This window comes from Cydia amplana, chromosome 19, assembly GCF_948474715.1.
Source record: "Cydia amplana chromosome 19, ilCydAmpl1.1, whole genome shotgun sequence".
NCBI classification, from domain to species: Eukaryota; Metazoa; Arthropoda; class Insecta; order Lepidoptera; family Tortricidae; genus Cydia; species Cydia amplana.
This window is the reverse complement of record NC_086087.1, coordinates 4,264,877-4,282,505: the sequence shown is the minus strand read 5'-3', so window position 1 is coordinate 4,282,505 and position 17,629 is coordinate 4,264,877. Positions and strand designations below refer to the sequence as shown.

General features: G+C 39.4%; 2 protein-coding genes across 2 annotated transcripts; both read right to left on the bottom strand.

The window, feature by feature from the left end:
- Positions 1–2,514: 2,514 nt before the first annotated feature.
- Positions 2,515–3,996, bottom strand: LOC134656788 (lipase 3-like). Its single transcript, XM_063512311.1, has one exon. The coding sequence runs from the start codon at positions 3,983–3,985 to the stop codon at positions 2,555–2,557; it is 1,431 nt and encodes a 476-aa protein (XP_063368381.1). The 5' UTR covers positions 3,986–3,996; the 3' UTR covers positions 2,515–2,554.
- A 2,677-nt stretch (positions 3,997–6,673) lies between these two features.
- On the bottom strand, positions 6,674–16,471 carry LOC134657120 (luciferin 4-monooxygenase-like). Its single transcript, XM_063512673.1, has 11 exons — positions 16,334–16,471; positions 15,259–15,466; positions 14,320–14,512; positions 12,762–12,899; positions 11,936–12,086; positions 11,295–11,429; positions 10,853–10,984; positions 10,368–10,448; positions 9,112–9,258; positions 8,314–8,479; positions 6,674–6,873 (listed from the first exon to the last, which is right to left on the bottom strand). Exons 1-11 carry the CDS (start codon positions 16,463–16,465, stop codon positions 6,674–6,676), a joined length of 1,683 nt encoding a protein of 560 aa, XP_063368743.1. The 5' UTR covers positions 16,466–16,471.
- Between the last annotated feature and the right edge of the window lie 1,158 nt (positions 16,472–17,629).

The window sequence follows — 17,629 nt, the reverse complement described above, 5'->3', positions numbered from 1 at the left end:
AGAGAAGTTGACTGTTCGGAGACTTCGGAGTGACCGTCACACAGACGTCCCGTCGACGCGAGATTATACGCAGAATTACGAGTGTGTTTTGTTTTGATACTAATTAGCTCGCGCTTAGATCATCTTGTATTTGTAGATGGAGCCAATGGAGCAAATCAGCATTTTTCTCTGTCACTCTAATTACGCCTTCATTGGAGTAAAAGAGAAAGTTCCCCCAATTTGCCAAATTTGGTTTTCGCGGTAGCTCCTCAGACGACTTGAACGACCTTGCATTTGGGGCTCTTAATAGTTAGCACAGCGGGTTTAGAGTAAGAAACACTTGCTACAATAGCATTTTTATTTCGAAAGCAATAGTTAACATTATGTGTAGTGGGTGGTTTGAAAATGTGATGTCTATACCAACCTTTTTCATACACTAATCAAGTCTCTGTTTTGAACCACCGTGAAACCTGTGTCGAAACGCCGATAAAGTAGGTAAATAAAGGTACCGCAAAATGGGGTGAGTAGGGTTCGCGGGGAGAGTTGGGTTATGAATGGGGAGAGAAGGGATGAAACGGGGTGAGATGGATTTTTAAAGCTACTGCTACAAAAATAATGTATTCCAATTTAAAATGGAGCTACTTATTAATACCAATAAATGGCTGAATGTAAATGGAAACCAGAATTATCACCCTGACATCTTGTAACTATGTACCTACATTCTTGCAAAAATAAACATTTATCTTATCTTACCTTATACTCATAATAAAAAAAAACAACGGGTTGCACTCAGGGAGTGCCCGCAGAAGTGAAAACTCAATGACTAGTGCAAAATGCACTAATATGTATAATTGAGGTTAACGCCATCTAGCGTTTGCGTTAATTACTTAAACACCTGAGCACATCACTGTTAGTACTCGAGTTATATTAATACCAGTTAGAGCGAAACTCACTAGATGGCTTTTAAATCAATAAATAAAAACTCAATGACATTACATGTAACAGTTTTTCATGTAATGTCATTGAGTTTTTCTTTATTGATTTAAATGCTATCTAAATGAGTGGCCATCTAAATCTTACGGTCACGTGATCGTCTAACGCTGTCTCGAGAACATTTTTCCCCACCTCAAAAAGTGCACAGCGCCGCTAAAGAAGTTTTCACTTCAAAATATTTACAGGCAGGTAAATAAAAAGAAATCTATAGTTTGGCCCAGGACTCTCATTTCATACATAAGTAGACACAGAGAATTATCAGTACCTACCATGGTCTAATAAAACATGGTTTTCTCTTCCCAGAGTGACACAGGCCTACGTCACAATAACATTGCCACTTTATTTCAACATAACATGTTACATAGATATAATGTACCCACATTATATCTATGGTTAATAAGTTAAAATATTTCTTTATAATTTTATAATTTTCATTTATATGTATTTTATCTTAAATTCTACAATAACACGTCATTTTTAATTATTCGTTAGCAATACCTAAAGTCATAAAATGTTTCATACTATGAAATGTCATTTTAGTCTACCGAATAAAAAAATAGACTTTATCTTCCGATTGACGAAAGAAATTTCAGACGTTCGGGTAATTCTGTTTACACTACTGGCAACACAGGATAGCGCTGTCACATTTGACAATCCGCCATTTTGTCCCTAACCGTCATCCTTGTCGAACCCGTGTTAATTGTTATTTCCTTCTCGCTCAGTGTCAGCAGTCGCAGTGTTTTCCAAACTTTTCACGTTCGTAAGCTTGGTAATTAATGTTTTGTATAATTTTCCTGGGTCTTATTGTCTAACAAGTTGTGTTTGCCAGTTGTGTATGTGTACCTATATTCTGGCAAACACAACTTGTTAGATAATAAGAACATTACTTTATTTTAGTAACATGTATTTTCCGGTTTTTTATATATACCGACGTAAGTATACCTAACTACTTATATAATCTCGACATCACGGTCTTGTTCATGGCCATCGAGTTAACATTTATATTTATAAGTTTTATAACAAGACACGTGAAACATCAAATTAAAATAGATAGACATTAAATTTGTTTTATACAATATTTAATTGTTTCTAAACTATATTTTTAAGACTAAACACATTTATTGAGGCGTTGTATTAATGCTGATATTAAAAGACCAAAAGTTTTCACACTTCCATTAAATATTTCTGTAACCTTACTCATATTGTGCAGTCTTTGGCAGTCTTATAAGAATTTTGATTTTATTTTGAGTGAATCCTACAATTCTGGATTATCTAAGGTAAAGTTTAAAGTTCGATACCTAACATCATGTAAAAATATACCTATACTTAATCTTAATACCTTACACCTTGTTGTAACGATTTAAAATGTTCTTGACAAATTTCGGCCCGATTCGAACAATGCTTCTAAGAAGTCACAGCTATACAATCGTTCAGTGTCAAAAGTGACGTCTTTGGTTTAAGTAATGTCACTTTTGAGACTGACAGATCGGTATCGTACCGCTGTGACTTCTTAGAGGCATTGTTCGAAACGGGCCGTATGCCGCTACCATAATTATTTTGAAAAAGAACCCGCTACTAAATCTTAATAACGAGACAACATTTTACTCAGCCTCTTATAAATTAAATGTTTCACATCCTTCGCTATAATAAAGTCCATATGATTGAAGTTTTTACTAGGCACCATGTGCGAGTCGACGACGTTCGGCAACAGCCTCTCCGTCTTGGCCACGTCGCGCGGGTCCACCAGCCAATCAGCGTCGCTGTACACCAACGACACCGGCGCCGTCACTTTCCCCAGGTCGTACTCAGGAGGCTCACTGCTCCCATATCGCTTCATATTCTCTTCCGCCCCGTAATCGAACTGCCTAAACTTTTTCGAAATAATTTCTTGCGCGTAATGAACTAACTGTTTCGCCGCAGCTCCCGAAGGCATGTGACTGAATATTACAGGAAGGTTCGTGACGTTCAACTGCTCGACGTTGAACCCCGCTACGAGGAAGATGATGTTGGAACAAAAGAACTCCGCCAGCGGCCCCGTGCCGCACGCCAGCCACCGCGCGAGCCGCACCAAGTTGTTGTCCGGCCCCAACTCGTGAATACCGAAAGCTCTTGATGCCGCATACAACAATCCAGATGAAGGCGCTAACAGCCGTATGAACGGTGACCTCATATGAGAATTAAAAGCGGCTGGCGACAATGCCACCGCAAAGGCAATTTTATCCATGTATTCTGGCCGCTCGGACCCCATCACAAAGAAAGCTGTAGTTCCTTGAGAGTGCCCGATAAATTTAAGCTTGTCGCGACCGGTAACATTGAGAGCGTAATCGACCATAGCCGGAAGGTCGTAGTAACCTACTTCGTGCCAGGAGAAATCCCAAAAAGCACCACGGGAAGGTTTCATTGTGATATGCCGGCGGGAATGTTTGCAGCCACGGGAGTTAGCTAACCATACATCATATCCATCTCTTGCTAGTAAATACGCTATTCCGCTTTCCGAGCCAGCCACTACGTAATCGTCTGCGCTACCACTCAGGCCATGCTGTAGTAAAACAGGCGGGCCGTCACTAGGTATTCTGAACATCTTCAAGATATACCCATCCTCAGTTACAACTTCGTGAGTCTCCACAGGAAATCCATATTTAGCGATGAGCTGATCACATCTGAGGTCGCAATCTTCGTTATTTCGCAAGCCATACTTGAAATCGGAGACGAAATTTTCACCCAAAGCTCCGAAATTGTTGTCGTTGAAGGAGACCGGGAGGCCGTTGATACCGCTGCCGCCGCTGCTGATGGAGCGCACTATAGAAATCGGCACATCGGTGAACAAATTTACGAGATCGACAAAGCCAGTGGCTAGGTTTGGAGCCGGATATGTGCGAGCAGTTGCAACGGCAGTTGCATTCGGAATGGCGCGGACCGCCCGCTGATGCACCAGCTCCGATCTCTGAATATAGCCAGATTGGCTGGAGCTGAACGCGAACATCAATAGAAATAAAGATATTATAGCGGCCATAATGGGAACACGGAACAGCGAACGCTTCGCGGCAGAGGTCAATAATAAACTGACGGGCTTGTATACACCGAAATTGTTCTATTTTAATGCATACATTAAAAAGCCGGCTGACTTAAACTTGGAGGACATCTACCAACGTCAATGACTATTATATAAGTCTATATACAGTGTGGAAAGATAAGTCGGGCCCTGGAGGGAAACTACCTTAAATCCTTAAGCTGGCTCATTTTACAAAGAAACAAAACTGCATTCAAAGTATTTTTCTTTTTTTCTTCGATTTGGCTTGTCTAAAAAAATCTTGAGTACTAAATATTACATTTTATGGATATTTTGTACGACAGACGAGTTTAAGATCTAATGTTTCTTCGAGAAATGTTATCATTAACATTAACTGTTGTCACCTAAAAATATCACCTAACCGTATATTACCTGGGGAGATATTGTTGGGACGTAAATAATCAAGAATATTTAAATCTTAATAACAATTTATTTAATTTACCCTAATACTAATATACACTATCTCGTTTAAGTTTAAAGATAAGGTTAAATTTTCTAGAAGTAAGTTGTAGGTATTAAGTTTAGATTAAGTTTGAGTCTAGCAATTAAGTTTTTAGCTTAAAGTAGTAAAGTAAGAGTTATTTAATAAGTTAAGGCTAATAATTATACTAGAACAAGAGTGGGTTCGAAGCCTAGATTCTGGGTCTGTCTACTAGAGAGTTGGCCGGTCTTCTAGTACAATACCCCACGTCCCTCGGATGTGCGTAGCGTGGTGGAGTTTGACTTAAGGCCAAGAGACGAGGCGCAGCCAAGGTCAAGGTCGCCCAAGGTCGACACGGAGGTAGCTCACGACGGTAGCTGAGCCGTCGGAGGTAGCGCTTAAGGCTTCATCAAGCCCAAGGTCATGGTGGCAAAAATGCCAACCCCGTAGGGAGTTCCCAATATGGGATTCACTGATTTTAAGGAATAATTTAATTTTTAATTAAATATAAAACACGTCCGCGCAGTAGCGATCGCTCCGCGGACAGGATTTAATATAAAGGGACGCAGCCTGTGCGTAGCAATGCTGGGAGCGGAATGCCGCGACCCGCGGCGCCCGCGAGCGCGGGGACTCCCGCGGTGCGCGACGGAAGGGCGAGGTGACCAGCGGCCGGGACCGGTCGGTCGTACGTATATATAAAATACCTATCACAGCGTAGGATATCTGTCTGTGCGTTGAAGAAAGAAATAGTTATTTTATTATTAAACGTATGAGAGTATAAGTCAAAATTAATAGTAGGTTACAAAATATAAGTATTTGTTTACTATAAATACAAATACTTTTATTATTCAATGAGCGTAAGTAGGTATAAAATAAAGGTATCCTAAGGCGGCAAATAACTTTGTGAGCGTTAACTATTTTACATTCACGTTATTCGTGACACTGTATCGACTAGTAGAATAAAATTGCGAGTTTTTATTTTTTGGAATTTTTAGTCGGTTCGAGTCCCGGGCGAGGCAAGCGAGTTTTAGAAAATCTTTGAATGCAGTTTTGTTTCTTTTTAAAAATAAAGGAATGTCTCCTTTAAGTAAAATGAGCCAGCTTAAGGATTTAAGGTAGTTTCCCTCCAGGGCCCGACTTATCTTTCCACACTGTATACTCGTAAACCGTAGAGTACCTACCTATCTCCGTTGAGTACTTAAGGATGACTCACGTTAGACCGGGCCGTGTCCGGGACGGAGCTTCCGGCGCTTACTTTTACAGGTGGCTTACTGATGACAGGTAATCACGTGATGCTTTCCATAGAAAAAGAAGCACCGGAAGCTCCGGCCCGGACATGGCCCGGTCTAACATGAGTCATCCTTTATTTGACATTGCCTTTATACGTACTCAGAAGCTAGTGAAGTGATCTCTTTGCCCTTTATAATTGGCCTGCATTGTGCCAAGGTGCCTAATGCCTATCTTGCTAACTCCTCACGTTCATCCATGTGATTTACGTCATAGTATGAGCCTGTTAAACTAGTTGGTTACCTTGTTTATTTGTTGAAAATTGGTCGCTCTGACCTCACTAGAGATTTCATTGTAGGTTTTTAAGCTGTCTCTGGAATATATTAAATACAGCCGGGTTGGTGGTTGGTGATGGCTGATAGTCTCTGTGGTGTGGTAATGATTACAGGATAGGAATCAGGAGTAAAAATAGATATCCTGGCAGGCTTCTAAAACAATCTAGGCAGTCGATACTCTGCGGTGCTAGGCCCCGCCACGATAGCGCCGTAGCGAACAAAATCTCTCTATAACATATTAAACCGATAAGCGTTTCCGTTTAAATATGTATTAGGTATGATTTATTTTCTCTTAAAATCTCTTGAACATAAATAATATTTGCGAATTTTTTATTTATAACTCAACCTCTCGTTTTGTAAACGCCTGTACCTTGTAATAAAAAAATATATATGTAGGGTGTATTAGGGTATTTCCGAATGAACGAAAGTGGCGGATAATTCCGAAAGCTGACTCTTACTACAACGGAATATGAGTGATTTTACAATGATTTTCGGGATTACCAGATTTCCGGAATTACCCGAATAAACCTTATATTAACCTAAATATAATGTAACCTAAATAAAATATCTTTATTATTAAAAAGATTTACTTACAAACATATACGTTAAGTTGTACACTTTATTTCCTAATTAATAGCATTCGAAGGCTTAGTCGATAATTTTAATACTTTCATTTAGTTTTTCACTTGGCGATTCTGGGTACGTGGGAACATCACTGATAAATTCACTGTGAACTCGTATGACCATGTCGCGAACTTTTGGTCGGATTATTTTACCGGAGACTGTTCTAGGGAAGCTGTCCACGAAAATGACTCCACCGTGTAGATGTTTGTTGACTGAGAGATTAGCTGGAAAAGAAAAATAAAGATAGGTATTTAATTTTAAAGTCAATCCGTCTGCATCGACGCCACCGACTTAATTTTTTTATTATAAAAAATGGCTACTTAAAAATGATGGGTATCAGAGCGATTTTATAGAAATACTAGCTTTTGCCCGCGACTTCAACTTCGACTAGGCAATTCATTAACTCTTTCAATTCCACCGCCCTTTGCACTCTCTTCAGGGATCATTTCCGACATAAAAATTAAAAACTATCCTATGTCCTTCCCCGGGACTCAAACTATCTTTATGCCCAATTTCAATTAAATCGTAACTTCACAAACTCTACACCTTAGTCAAAATATGTGGCTTGACCGTTTCGCTACTGTCACATGGACGTAAGGTGAATAATGTATTCACTATTCATTATTTTTTATAATACAATAGTTCTTGGAGTAACGAAACGGCCAAGCCACATATTTTGACTAAGGTGTAGAGTTTGTGAAGTTAGGGCTTGTAGAGTTAGAAGCTTGGCTCTACAAGAGATCTGATAACTTTTTGTCAGTGCGAGCCTTATGGTTTCGTCTTGGCAACATTTTACATGAAAATGTTTTTGGTGGGATTTCACTTCTTTTTGTAAGTTGCTTCCATCCCCTAATTTAAAGGGTTGCGCGTGTGATTTAAGGTACTATTAAAAATCCTGAAATACGTACCTCGGGGCATCTTTTATACAATCTGCTTTTTACTGATTCCCCATACAAACTTCAACCCTCTTTTTCCTCTAACGCCCTTTTCCATCCGCTTTTCACCCTTACGGGGTGATTTTGGGATTAAAAACTATTCTATGCCATTCTCCATTACAAAAACTATCTACATACCAAATTTCAAGTAAATCGGTTCAGCGGTTATTGATTTCCCATACAAAATTCCACCCCCCTTTTCCCCCCCTTAGGGGCAAAAAATTTCAAGTTTTTGAATTATTTTGTTGTTTGTGTACTAATACTATCTTACATACCAAATTTCAGCTTTCTAAGACTTCAGGAAGTACCCTAGAGGTTTTGATGATCAACAGTGAGTGAATCAGTGACGAAATTGGGGTTTTTTATATATGAATAAAATCTTAAGTATAAGAGCTATGCAATTGAATTCTTTTATATTTAATAAGTCCACTATTGACATCATATCCCGAGAATTTTGTTTATCTGGTATAATTCAAACCCAAGTTATGAGGGTTCAAAAAAACGACGAAGTGCTTCGAGAAAAGGGTGCCCTTGCGCTTCGCTTTGCTCGTCTTGGCGGAGGCACTACGGTCCCCCAGATTATGGATACTTAGTATGGATACTTAAGTGCTATATCAACATCACCAAACGACCATTTTTGTAAAATTTCCATAGAATTCGAATATCATATGAACAGAATGGGATATTTAAAGGCATCCTTGCAAGTGTGCTTGTAACTTAATTACTAACTGGCAACGAGGTCCATGATGCTTTGCTCGGTGACGGCGGCGCCGACGCGGCGCTGCACGACGCCGACGGCGCGCTTGCCGTCCTCGGCGTGCGGCACGCCGACCACGCACGCCTCCACCACGTCAGGGTGCGTTTTTATCACTGATTCCACCTCCATGGGCATCACCTGAAGAATATAATAATTTAAAATGCATGCGAATACCTCACTCAGTGTTGTGTATGTTTTTAGGGTTTCCGTAGCTCAAAAGGAGAAAACGGAACCCTTATAGGATCACTCGTGGGTCTGTCTGTCTGTCTGTCCGACCTTTATCTCCGAAACTACTGGGTCTAAAATTATGAAAAAAATACACAAAATAGTTGTTTACCTATAGATGACAGGAAAACCTATTAGAAATGTGTAGTCAAGCGTGAGTCGGACTTAATGTACGGAACCCTTGGAACGCATTATTAAAGGGCCTATGGCTGATCATTTACCATCAGGCGAGCCGTACGATTTCCAGCTTGCTGGGAATTAATTCTTCGAAAAAATCTAATTTGATTGGCCTACTTACTACCTACCTACACAGACAACAAATAATACGTTAACAGTTTTGAATAATTCACGCTTAGTTTCCCTAGACTAGACTAGACTTTGACACCCACCCGCAATCTTCAGTTACCCGTCAGTATAAGTATATATCAAACTGCGTCGAAATATCAAACTCGAAAACAATACAAAAGGTAATCACGGATCATATCCCAGTCAATATAAGTCTAGTGAAATAATAGGTTGACGAATTGATAATACATAATACTTACAAAGTAACGTCTAACTTTGAAGGCATTAGACATGCGATCCACGAAGAAGTAGTAGCCGTCTTTGTCTCTGTACAGCAGGTCTCCGGTCTTGTACCAGCCATCGGCTGTGATCGCCCGAGCGGTCGCTTCTGGGTTATTGTAGTACTCCTAAATGACCATAGAGAAATATAGTAAGACAAGAGTGCTCACTCCATACATCCGTTTTGGTACCAAAAAGACTATTAATTTCAGTGTCTACATCTAGCATCGAGTAGCGGAACTATCAGTACTGCTACTTGACAATAGATGTTGTTGAGCATAAGCATAAGACTTTCCGGTCGGTGCTACACTGATAGATGTAGACACTGAAATTAATAGTCTTTTTGGTACGAAAACTGATTAATGGAGTGAGCAATCCATGTATTTTTTTCTCTATGACATGACACAGGTTGAAATTAAAAACATGGGCAGAACACTGAACCGAGCTCAGTGGAATACATACCAAAGAAAAGAGTGTACAGTAAAAAAGGAGTGTACAGGTTTTTAAAAGGACGGCAACGCGCATGTAACACCTCTGGAGTTTCAGGCGTCCATAGGCTACGGTGACTGCTTTATTACCATCAGGCGGGCCGTATGCTTGTTTACCACCGATGTGGTATAAAATAATAATTTATTACAAGTTTGTGTATATACGAGTACATATAACTTTTATTTGTTAATAATAAGTAAACTTCACTTCGACGTTCATTGTCCCGATAGTTGTTTCAGCGAACGGTCTAATAGCGAAGAGTCTCGACCAACATCTTGAGAGACTCTCGCTAGGTGGTTGGATCAAGGGCCAGATGCAGAAGGCGGTGATCTTGGACACGGCGCGGATAGTCCGCCGGTTCCTCTCTCTGCGGCCCTGACCACCGGTAGCTTGGGCCCTGCCCCGCTGCCGGCGGCATCCTAGGTTAGGTTTTTTATAATGTGTTTATATATGTATTTTTATATTTTACTTTTATATTCATATTATAAATAACCTAATCTAATAAATTAAATGAATAAATGAAAAGTAAACTAAAAAAATATTAAAACATAATGTGGGTGACCTAGCCCAATATGTATATATTAGGCTAGATCACCCAGGTCCGATCCCTGTGGGAGGGTTCCCATAAGACTGGCTGCGTTCCCCCTTTGGATGGCTACGCCGATCCGTTGGTCGAGGAACGAGCCAGCCCTACGGTCCCCGGTGACCTCGAAGATTTTTTTTAATAAATAGATAAGTAGGTACTTACAGCGAACCTAGGGCCCTTAGACCAAAGCTCCCCGACCTTGTTTGGCTCCGTAATGACTTCGCCAGTCTTTGTATCCACCAACTGCAAATGGAAATATTAACTCCGGATTTATAATTACGTTTTAAATATGAATTACCTAAGTATAAATAAAAAAGATATTAAAATAATCTTCAAAGCAGAAGATGCCAGGTTCGAATCCTGTCAGGATTTTAGGCATTTATTTATGTATAAACACTGGTTGTTCCTGAGTTCTGGATGTCTTCTATGTATAGTACCTATCTACATATTACATATCGTCGTCTAGTACCTACAACACAAGCCTTATTGAGCTTACTGTGGGACTAGGTCGGTACCTATGTGTAAGATTGCCGTATACCTAATATTTATATATTAGAGGGGAAAATATACAGGATACAATTAGTTTTTATTGTTCAATAATATTGAAATCTAAAGCTAATTTGTCGCTAAATTTTAATAAAATATACCTGAACTTGTACTAGGTCAATTTCTTTTCCCACATTTCCAGCGGGACCGTTTGGGCAAGGCAGGAAAATTGGTCCCACACACTCAGTTTGTGCAAACAGATTCCATATCTCGGCTTTGGGTCGCATTTTCGACTGAAAAATGTTGATAAATGCAATACTTCAAATCAAAACCAATATTTCACAAGAAAATCAGGCCCGATAAAAATATTCATAAAAATTTCCCCTGGAGATGAAATATCGCATTGCATGCCCCCCCTGCATCGGCTACCGACGACGCCATTGTTCTATTGTGCTACCTATATGATACGTTCCTATTCCTATAGGTAGGATAGGTTCATAACGAGACGAAGATTTTCACATTTCACGATATGCCTAGGGATTTCATGATGCGCCTGATCTTACAATCGGCCGCCAACATATGAAATGTCAATAGACGACTTACTCTGAGCAGTTGCAAAATGTCTGTGTTGATAGAGGAGCCAGTGACGACAATGGTGTTGAAGCAGGTCATGTCACAGGGCTTCGGGTGACGGGCGATGCCTGTGAATAACAGGGGGCTGCCGGTGCTTATGGCCGGCTGAAAAAATAGGAACTTAGTATTTTTACATACGAAAGAGTTGTATGCCCAATTGTCCTCACCGGGGACAGATGGGAATATACGTGTTTTCATATAAATCATTCCCATTTGTCCCTATGTATGGCGGCACGTGGGGTGGAGACAAATGGGAATACATCAACGGAGAAGGCGTTTAGAACGCAAGGTGTATTTGCAACGGATTTCGAATCCTCAGATACTTGACTACGTGCGCATGTAGTGTTAGGAGCAGGTAAATACCATTACTCTATTTCACATTCGACTGATACATTTTGATAGTTATAAATACGAGGAATGAAATAAATAAGAGTTGTTGTTGGTCTGATCATTTTCGTTCTACTAAATGATGTTGTCAATAACTCAACAACTTTTTTATTGAAAACGACATATTTTGGCAATAGAAAATATACATTTGATATTTTTAATAATTTGATTTATATATTTACGTTACTGACGTTAAGTTTCTATTAACACCTTTCAACTCTCACCCGATATTTGTTAATGATGTCAATGGCGTGCTCGATGGTGTGGGGCGCCGAGGATTGCACCTTCACGTGGTTGGCGGTGATCATGGCCAGCGACGCCAGGTACGAGGAGATCCACTGCACGCTCGACAAGTTCAGAGCTAGTTGGACTTCTCTACAAGAAGTAAACAACTTTTCAAGTTTTCAGATAAGGCATGGGTACAGTCAAAAGTATGTACCATTCTCTGATAGCTGAACAAAAAGAGATAAAGAACAATTTAACTGTTGCAGATTCTTTTGAACGCAAAGTAGTACTGCTAAGTTGTGTACCATGCCTAGTGTATTTAGAAAAACACACCTACTCCTAATGAGAAACACTATTAAGAGAGAAAAGAGAGTTAGCTAATAAAATAAGGTACATATTCCATCACAAACTCCAAGAGCAAAACGTTTATTAGTGTGAGTGTGACTATTAATACGAGCATCTATACGCTTAGTGTAAGTGTAAGGCCTGAGTGGACGCTCGAAGCGGAGCGTTCGGCGGGGCGTGCGGCGTGGCGTCGGGCTCACAAGTAATTTGAGCAGCGTGCACTAGGGCCGCTCCTATACGTTTGCATTTGTTTAACATGCACGCCGCACGCCCCGCCCCGCAGCGGTGCACGCCCAACTCGAGCGTCTACTCAGGCCTTACACTTAGGGTTGGTTGCACCCAGCTAAGCTGTTTGTCATCGTTAAAGAGTTCGCAAAATTTTATTGTACGAAAAGTTTCATAGTAAACCGCCGCGGCGCGCCGGGTGACGTTGATCAGTCTGTCAAGTACGGATGATGCAACTGGCACTTAGTGACTCACGATTCTTTGAGTAGCACATATAGTTGAAGTATCTTGATAATGGTGGGGTGCTGGAAGGCTGCGACCTTGGGCAGCCCCGTGGTGCCGCTCGTGCTCACGAGCCACGCAAACACCTTGTTTGTATCGAAGGTAGCCACTCTAAAACACAATATTAAAATAAAAAAATGTTATAAAATAAATATCGGTATAACGCACAGACTATAACGCCTGGATAATGCTGATGGCAAGCATTCAATTTGAACATATGCTTAATTGCTTACATCAGTTATCTAATAGGTAGGTAGGTAGTATCAGGGTAGTATTCATTCATTCATCTGGGGGCACGGCAGTGCCCCCGCCAAGTCGAGCAAAACAAAGAGGCACGGCCGTACCATCCTTTTCTCGAAGCGATTCAGGCCATTTTCGACGTCCTGTAATTTTGTGCTGGCTGAAGCTAGAACCCTGAATTTTCAGTAGTATATAGGGCTAAACATGCTTAAGATATATTCTCAAAAACATTCAATTTGTACTAGTAGTTTAAGAATGATTGTACGTCAAAGTTCCTTATTTTCGACACTGACACACTCACTCACTGACTCACTCACCTACGATCATCATAATTCTAAGGTACTTCTAGTATACCCACAAGCTTCAAATTTTAAACATAAGTAGTTTTCAGTTTATCAAGCCATAGAAAACCTAAAAATATTGCAATATCAGTCACGTTTTAAAAATCTAAGAACTGCATAAGTAAGTTTGTAATCCCATATAAATATATGCTATTACAAAGTTGCTGTTGCAGTTCCTACCAATAGTAGGTAAAGTAAAGGTACACTACGATGTACGATGTGAGTATGAATGAAGATGTGTTTCTTTATGATATGTGTATACATAGTATGGGTATGAGTACCCGAAAAGAAGGACTGTCTACAAAAAGAGATGAGATCCCATCAAAAACATTACATGTAAAAAGGTGCAAGTCTCGCAACGCTTCTACTTTACAAATAAGTTTTGAGATGTAATGTGAAACCAAATCGGTTATTTTAATCAGTGCCAGGGGGTGTTAAAACTGTATCATATATATATCTTTAATTTGTAATACGTATTTAATGACTTGGCCATCGCACGGCTGCAAAATGACATAAGGATCATCGTCACCTATTAAAAATATTTCTAATTGAACATAACGCTAGCGCTAATTGCAGTTCGAGCATTACACATATTTACGAGTACGGTACGAGTAAAGCATTATGTGCGATTGCCAAGTCATTATATGTATTACATATTAAAGATATATATTTGATACAGTTTTAACACCCCCTGGCACTGATTAAAACACGGATTTAGAGTTAAAAAATATAACTTCATGGATTAAAATAACCGACTTGGTTTCACATTACATCTCAAAACTTATTTGTAGTAGAAGCGTTGCGAGACTTGCACCTTTTTACATGTAATGTTTTTGATGGGATTTCTTTATTTGCATTCACCATACTATATACCTATAAATTATACAGACATTTACAAATCTTTTGAACCTAGTTTATTCTATTACCTATTGTTATTTAATTTTTCTTACTTGAATGCGTGTTCCGGCGTGTGATCATCGTACATTTTTAAGAACTTTGCCAACGAATGTTCCCCGTCCCCGAATGTCACTAATTTCGTATCCAGCCCGAGGTCTGTCACGGCTCTCTTCATATCGCCGAAGTTTTCCACCTCACAGAACACTATTTTCGGTTTGGTCGTCTCGAAATGATATTTAATTTCATCTGTAAAATAAAAACAAAATTAGAAATTAAACATAAACAGCACTTAGTAGCCCTTTGTAGCTCGGAAAGGCTTAGGTACTTTGCACTTCAAAAACTGATAGCAAAGTTGCATTTTATTCACATGTGAGGCCAATGCAAATTTTGAGTTGTTTTCTTATGTTTGCTGGTAGAATTGACTTTTAAATGATGATCTTGGATGATAAATATTTAATAACATTCATTTGGGATTTTGTTTGATATATTACATTTAATAATTGCTTCGGGTTGGTGTGGTGAAAAATTTTGTGTTTCACTAGGGGGCAAATTTTGTTTAACTCTCGTGCTTTGAAACCGCCGCAACGCTCAAGATTCCATTCGTCGAACAATTTTGGAATCTTTCGCTTGCTCGGGTATCAATATTAGCACGAGCGGTTAAACAACAACTTTGCTCCCTTGTAAAACAAATAACTATTATTTTGCATCCAATGTACATATTTATATTATTACTTATGAAAGCAAAAGAATGTAAATATATAATCGTACCTGATTATATGATTCATAATTGTTACAATATGTAACAATTATGAATCATATAGGTGCCTATGCCGTGACTTATTTTTCAAAAGTGTATTTCAATAAATTGTTTACTTTTTTTCTAATGATAAATAACGAACTATAATTAGCTGTTTAATAATGATAATACGATTTTTCGATTTTCAATCGTAGGTAGAGGCACCAATCGGGAATTTTGTAAAACAGTAGCTTACCATATTTATAAATGGGATCGATCCCAGCCAAGGGCAGCCCATTCATATAAGCAGCATAAAAAGGAATGTGAACGTCCAGGTGGTTTCGGCCGGAGACCACGGCCACGTCGCCCGCCCGCAGCCCCGCGTTCCGGAGACTTATTGCGAGCCGTATGGAACGGGACTTGACTGACGACTTCGTCTCGGATTCGCCTGTTGCTGCATCGATCTAAGGTGTTTAGATTAGAGGTTTAATTAAAAAAACAACGGGTTGCACACAGGGAGTGCCGGCAGAAGTGAAAACTCAATGACTAGTGCAAAATGCACTGTGTATAATTGAGGTTAACGCCATCTAGCGTTAGCGTTAATTACTTGAAACCCCTAAGCACATCACTGTTAGTACTCGAGTTATATTAATACCAGTTAGAGCGAAACTCACTAGATGGCATTTAAATCAATAAAGAAAAACTCAATGACATTATACATGTAACAGTTTTTCATCTAAATGAGTGGCCATCTAAATCTTACGATCACGTGATCGTCTTACGCTGTCTCGAGTTTAACATTTTTTCGCCACCACCTCAAAATGTGCACAGCGCCGCTAAAGAAGTTTTCACTTCAAAAACCGGCCAAGTGCGAGTCGGACTCGCCCACCGAGAGTTCCGTACAAATGTAACTTATTTTTCCCTGTATTTTTAGTATTAAGTCTCATTTTGTATGGGATTTTGAAGAGCGCGCCAAGCGGGACGATGTGGAAACTCAAAATCCCATACAAAATGAGACTTAATACTAAAAATACAGGGAAAATAAGTTAAATTTGTACGGAACCCTCGGAACGAAATCGAATGAAATTCACACTAGGGGTACTGCATTACAATCTGAATGCCCACATTCTGTCAATTAAAATGATTTCATGCCTCATTTCCATCCGTGAAAGCTATTGACCCATATGGTGGAAAGATTTGCTGGCTATGGATGAGGTCTTGGTGGCTCAGATGGCAGAGTGCTGGAGTATCGATCCAGAGGCCGTGAGTTCAAGTCTCACCCAAGACAGTAATTTTTCCACTTTTAAATTGATTCTAAGCTTAAAACTGACCTGCCACACACAATCTTCAGGAAACTTGGTCATGTAGTCCATGAAGAAGTGTCCAAGATGATAACCGCTCCCTCCCGTCCCTTCCCTTCCGTCCCTTCCGTCGCCGTTTACCGTGTTCTCTTTGAGATGCATTTTGCACACCAGACGTTTCGAAAATACTAAGGTGACGATAGATAAATTGGTGACTATTATAGCTTTTATTGGTACGTAAAATCAGAGCGTGGTACAAATTGAAAGTTGAAGCGACTTATGTTGTTAGAGTCTGTTTATGTCATTGCACCGTTTTGAATAGAACAAAGTGAGGGAGTGTCATTATAAACGTCATATTTTAATAGATATTAATGACAACTTAGTCACACTTTGTCATCATTACAAATGCCATGCAGATTATCTCGGCCCGACTCGACTCTACATTTTTTGTAGGTAGGCCTTTCCTGTTAAAACATCTAACCACGGAAAAAAGTGAAGGAATAAACTAATAGAAGTTTAGTAGTTAATGTTTAGAGTCAGTGCGGAAAGAGAAGAGTCGTGGATTGTATTGGGCCCCATACATTCCACGACTCTTCTCATTCTGCACAGACTCTAAAAATCAAAATCCCGTGCAAAATGAAGTCAGGAAATAAATCAAATCGCGCTACTTTTGTTAAAATAATGGAAGTATAATTGCTACTCACTACTTGCTTGCGACTTGCTTTTCATTTGCTTGCCATAACAGTGTGCCGGTAGATATTTTTTGCACACGTTTTCATTTGACCAACAAATACCTACCTAGTTTTAATTTTAACCGCTACCGCTGATGCCATATAGATCTTCTAAACTTCAATTGATCGATAAACGTCATCCCTTGTTAAGGAAAGGAAATCTTTACCAATGCTCTTCAAAGATAACATCTAGCAAAGATAATTGACACGCAACATATAAATGACATAGTCCTCATATGCATGATTCATTAGGTACCTACTTTCATTAGGCCCTTGATAAATCTATAAATAGACAAAGTGAAATTAGTCAAATGATATTGTAAAATTACTTTTCACCACACCAACTGGTAAAGGCTCTCTTGATTGTTCAAAAACTGATAGCAAAGTTGCATTTTATTCACATGTGAGGCAAAGTAGGTAACCAAATGCAAATTTTGAGTTGTGTTCGTTTGCTGGTAGAATTGATTGGTTTCAGTTAAAAGTTTTCATTCGACTAAAAACGTTAAGAGATCACTACATAGTATAAAACAAAGTCGCTTCCCGCTGTCTGTCTGTCTGTATGTATGCTTAGATCTTTAAAAATACGCAATGGATT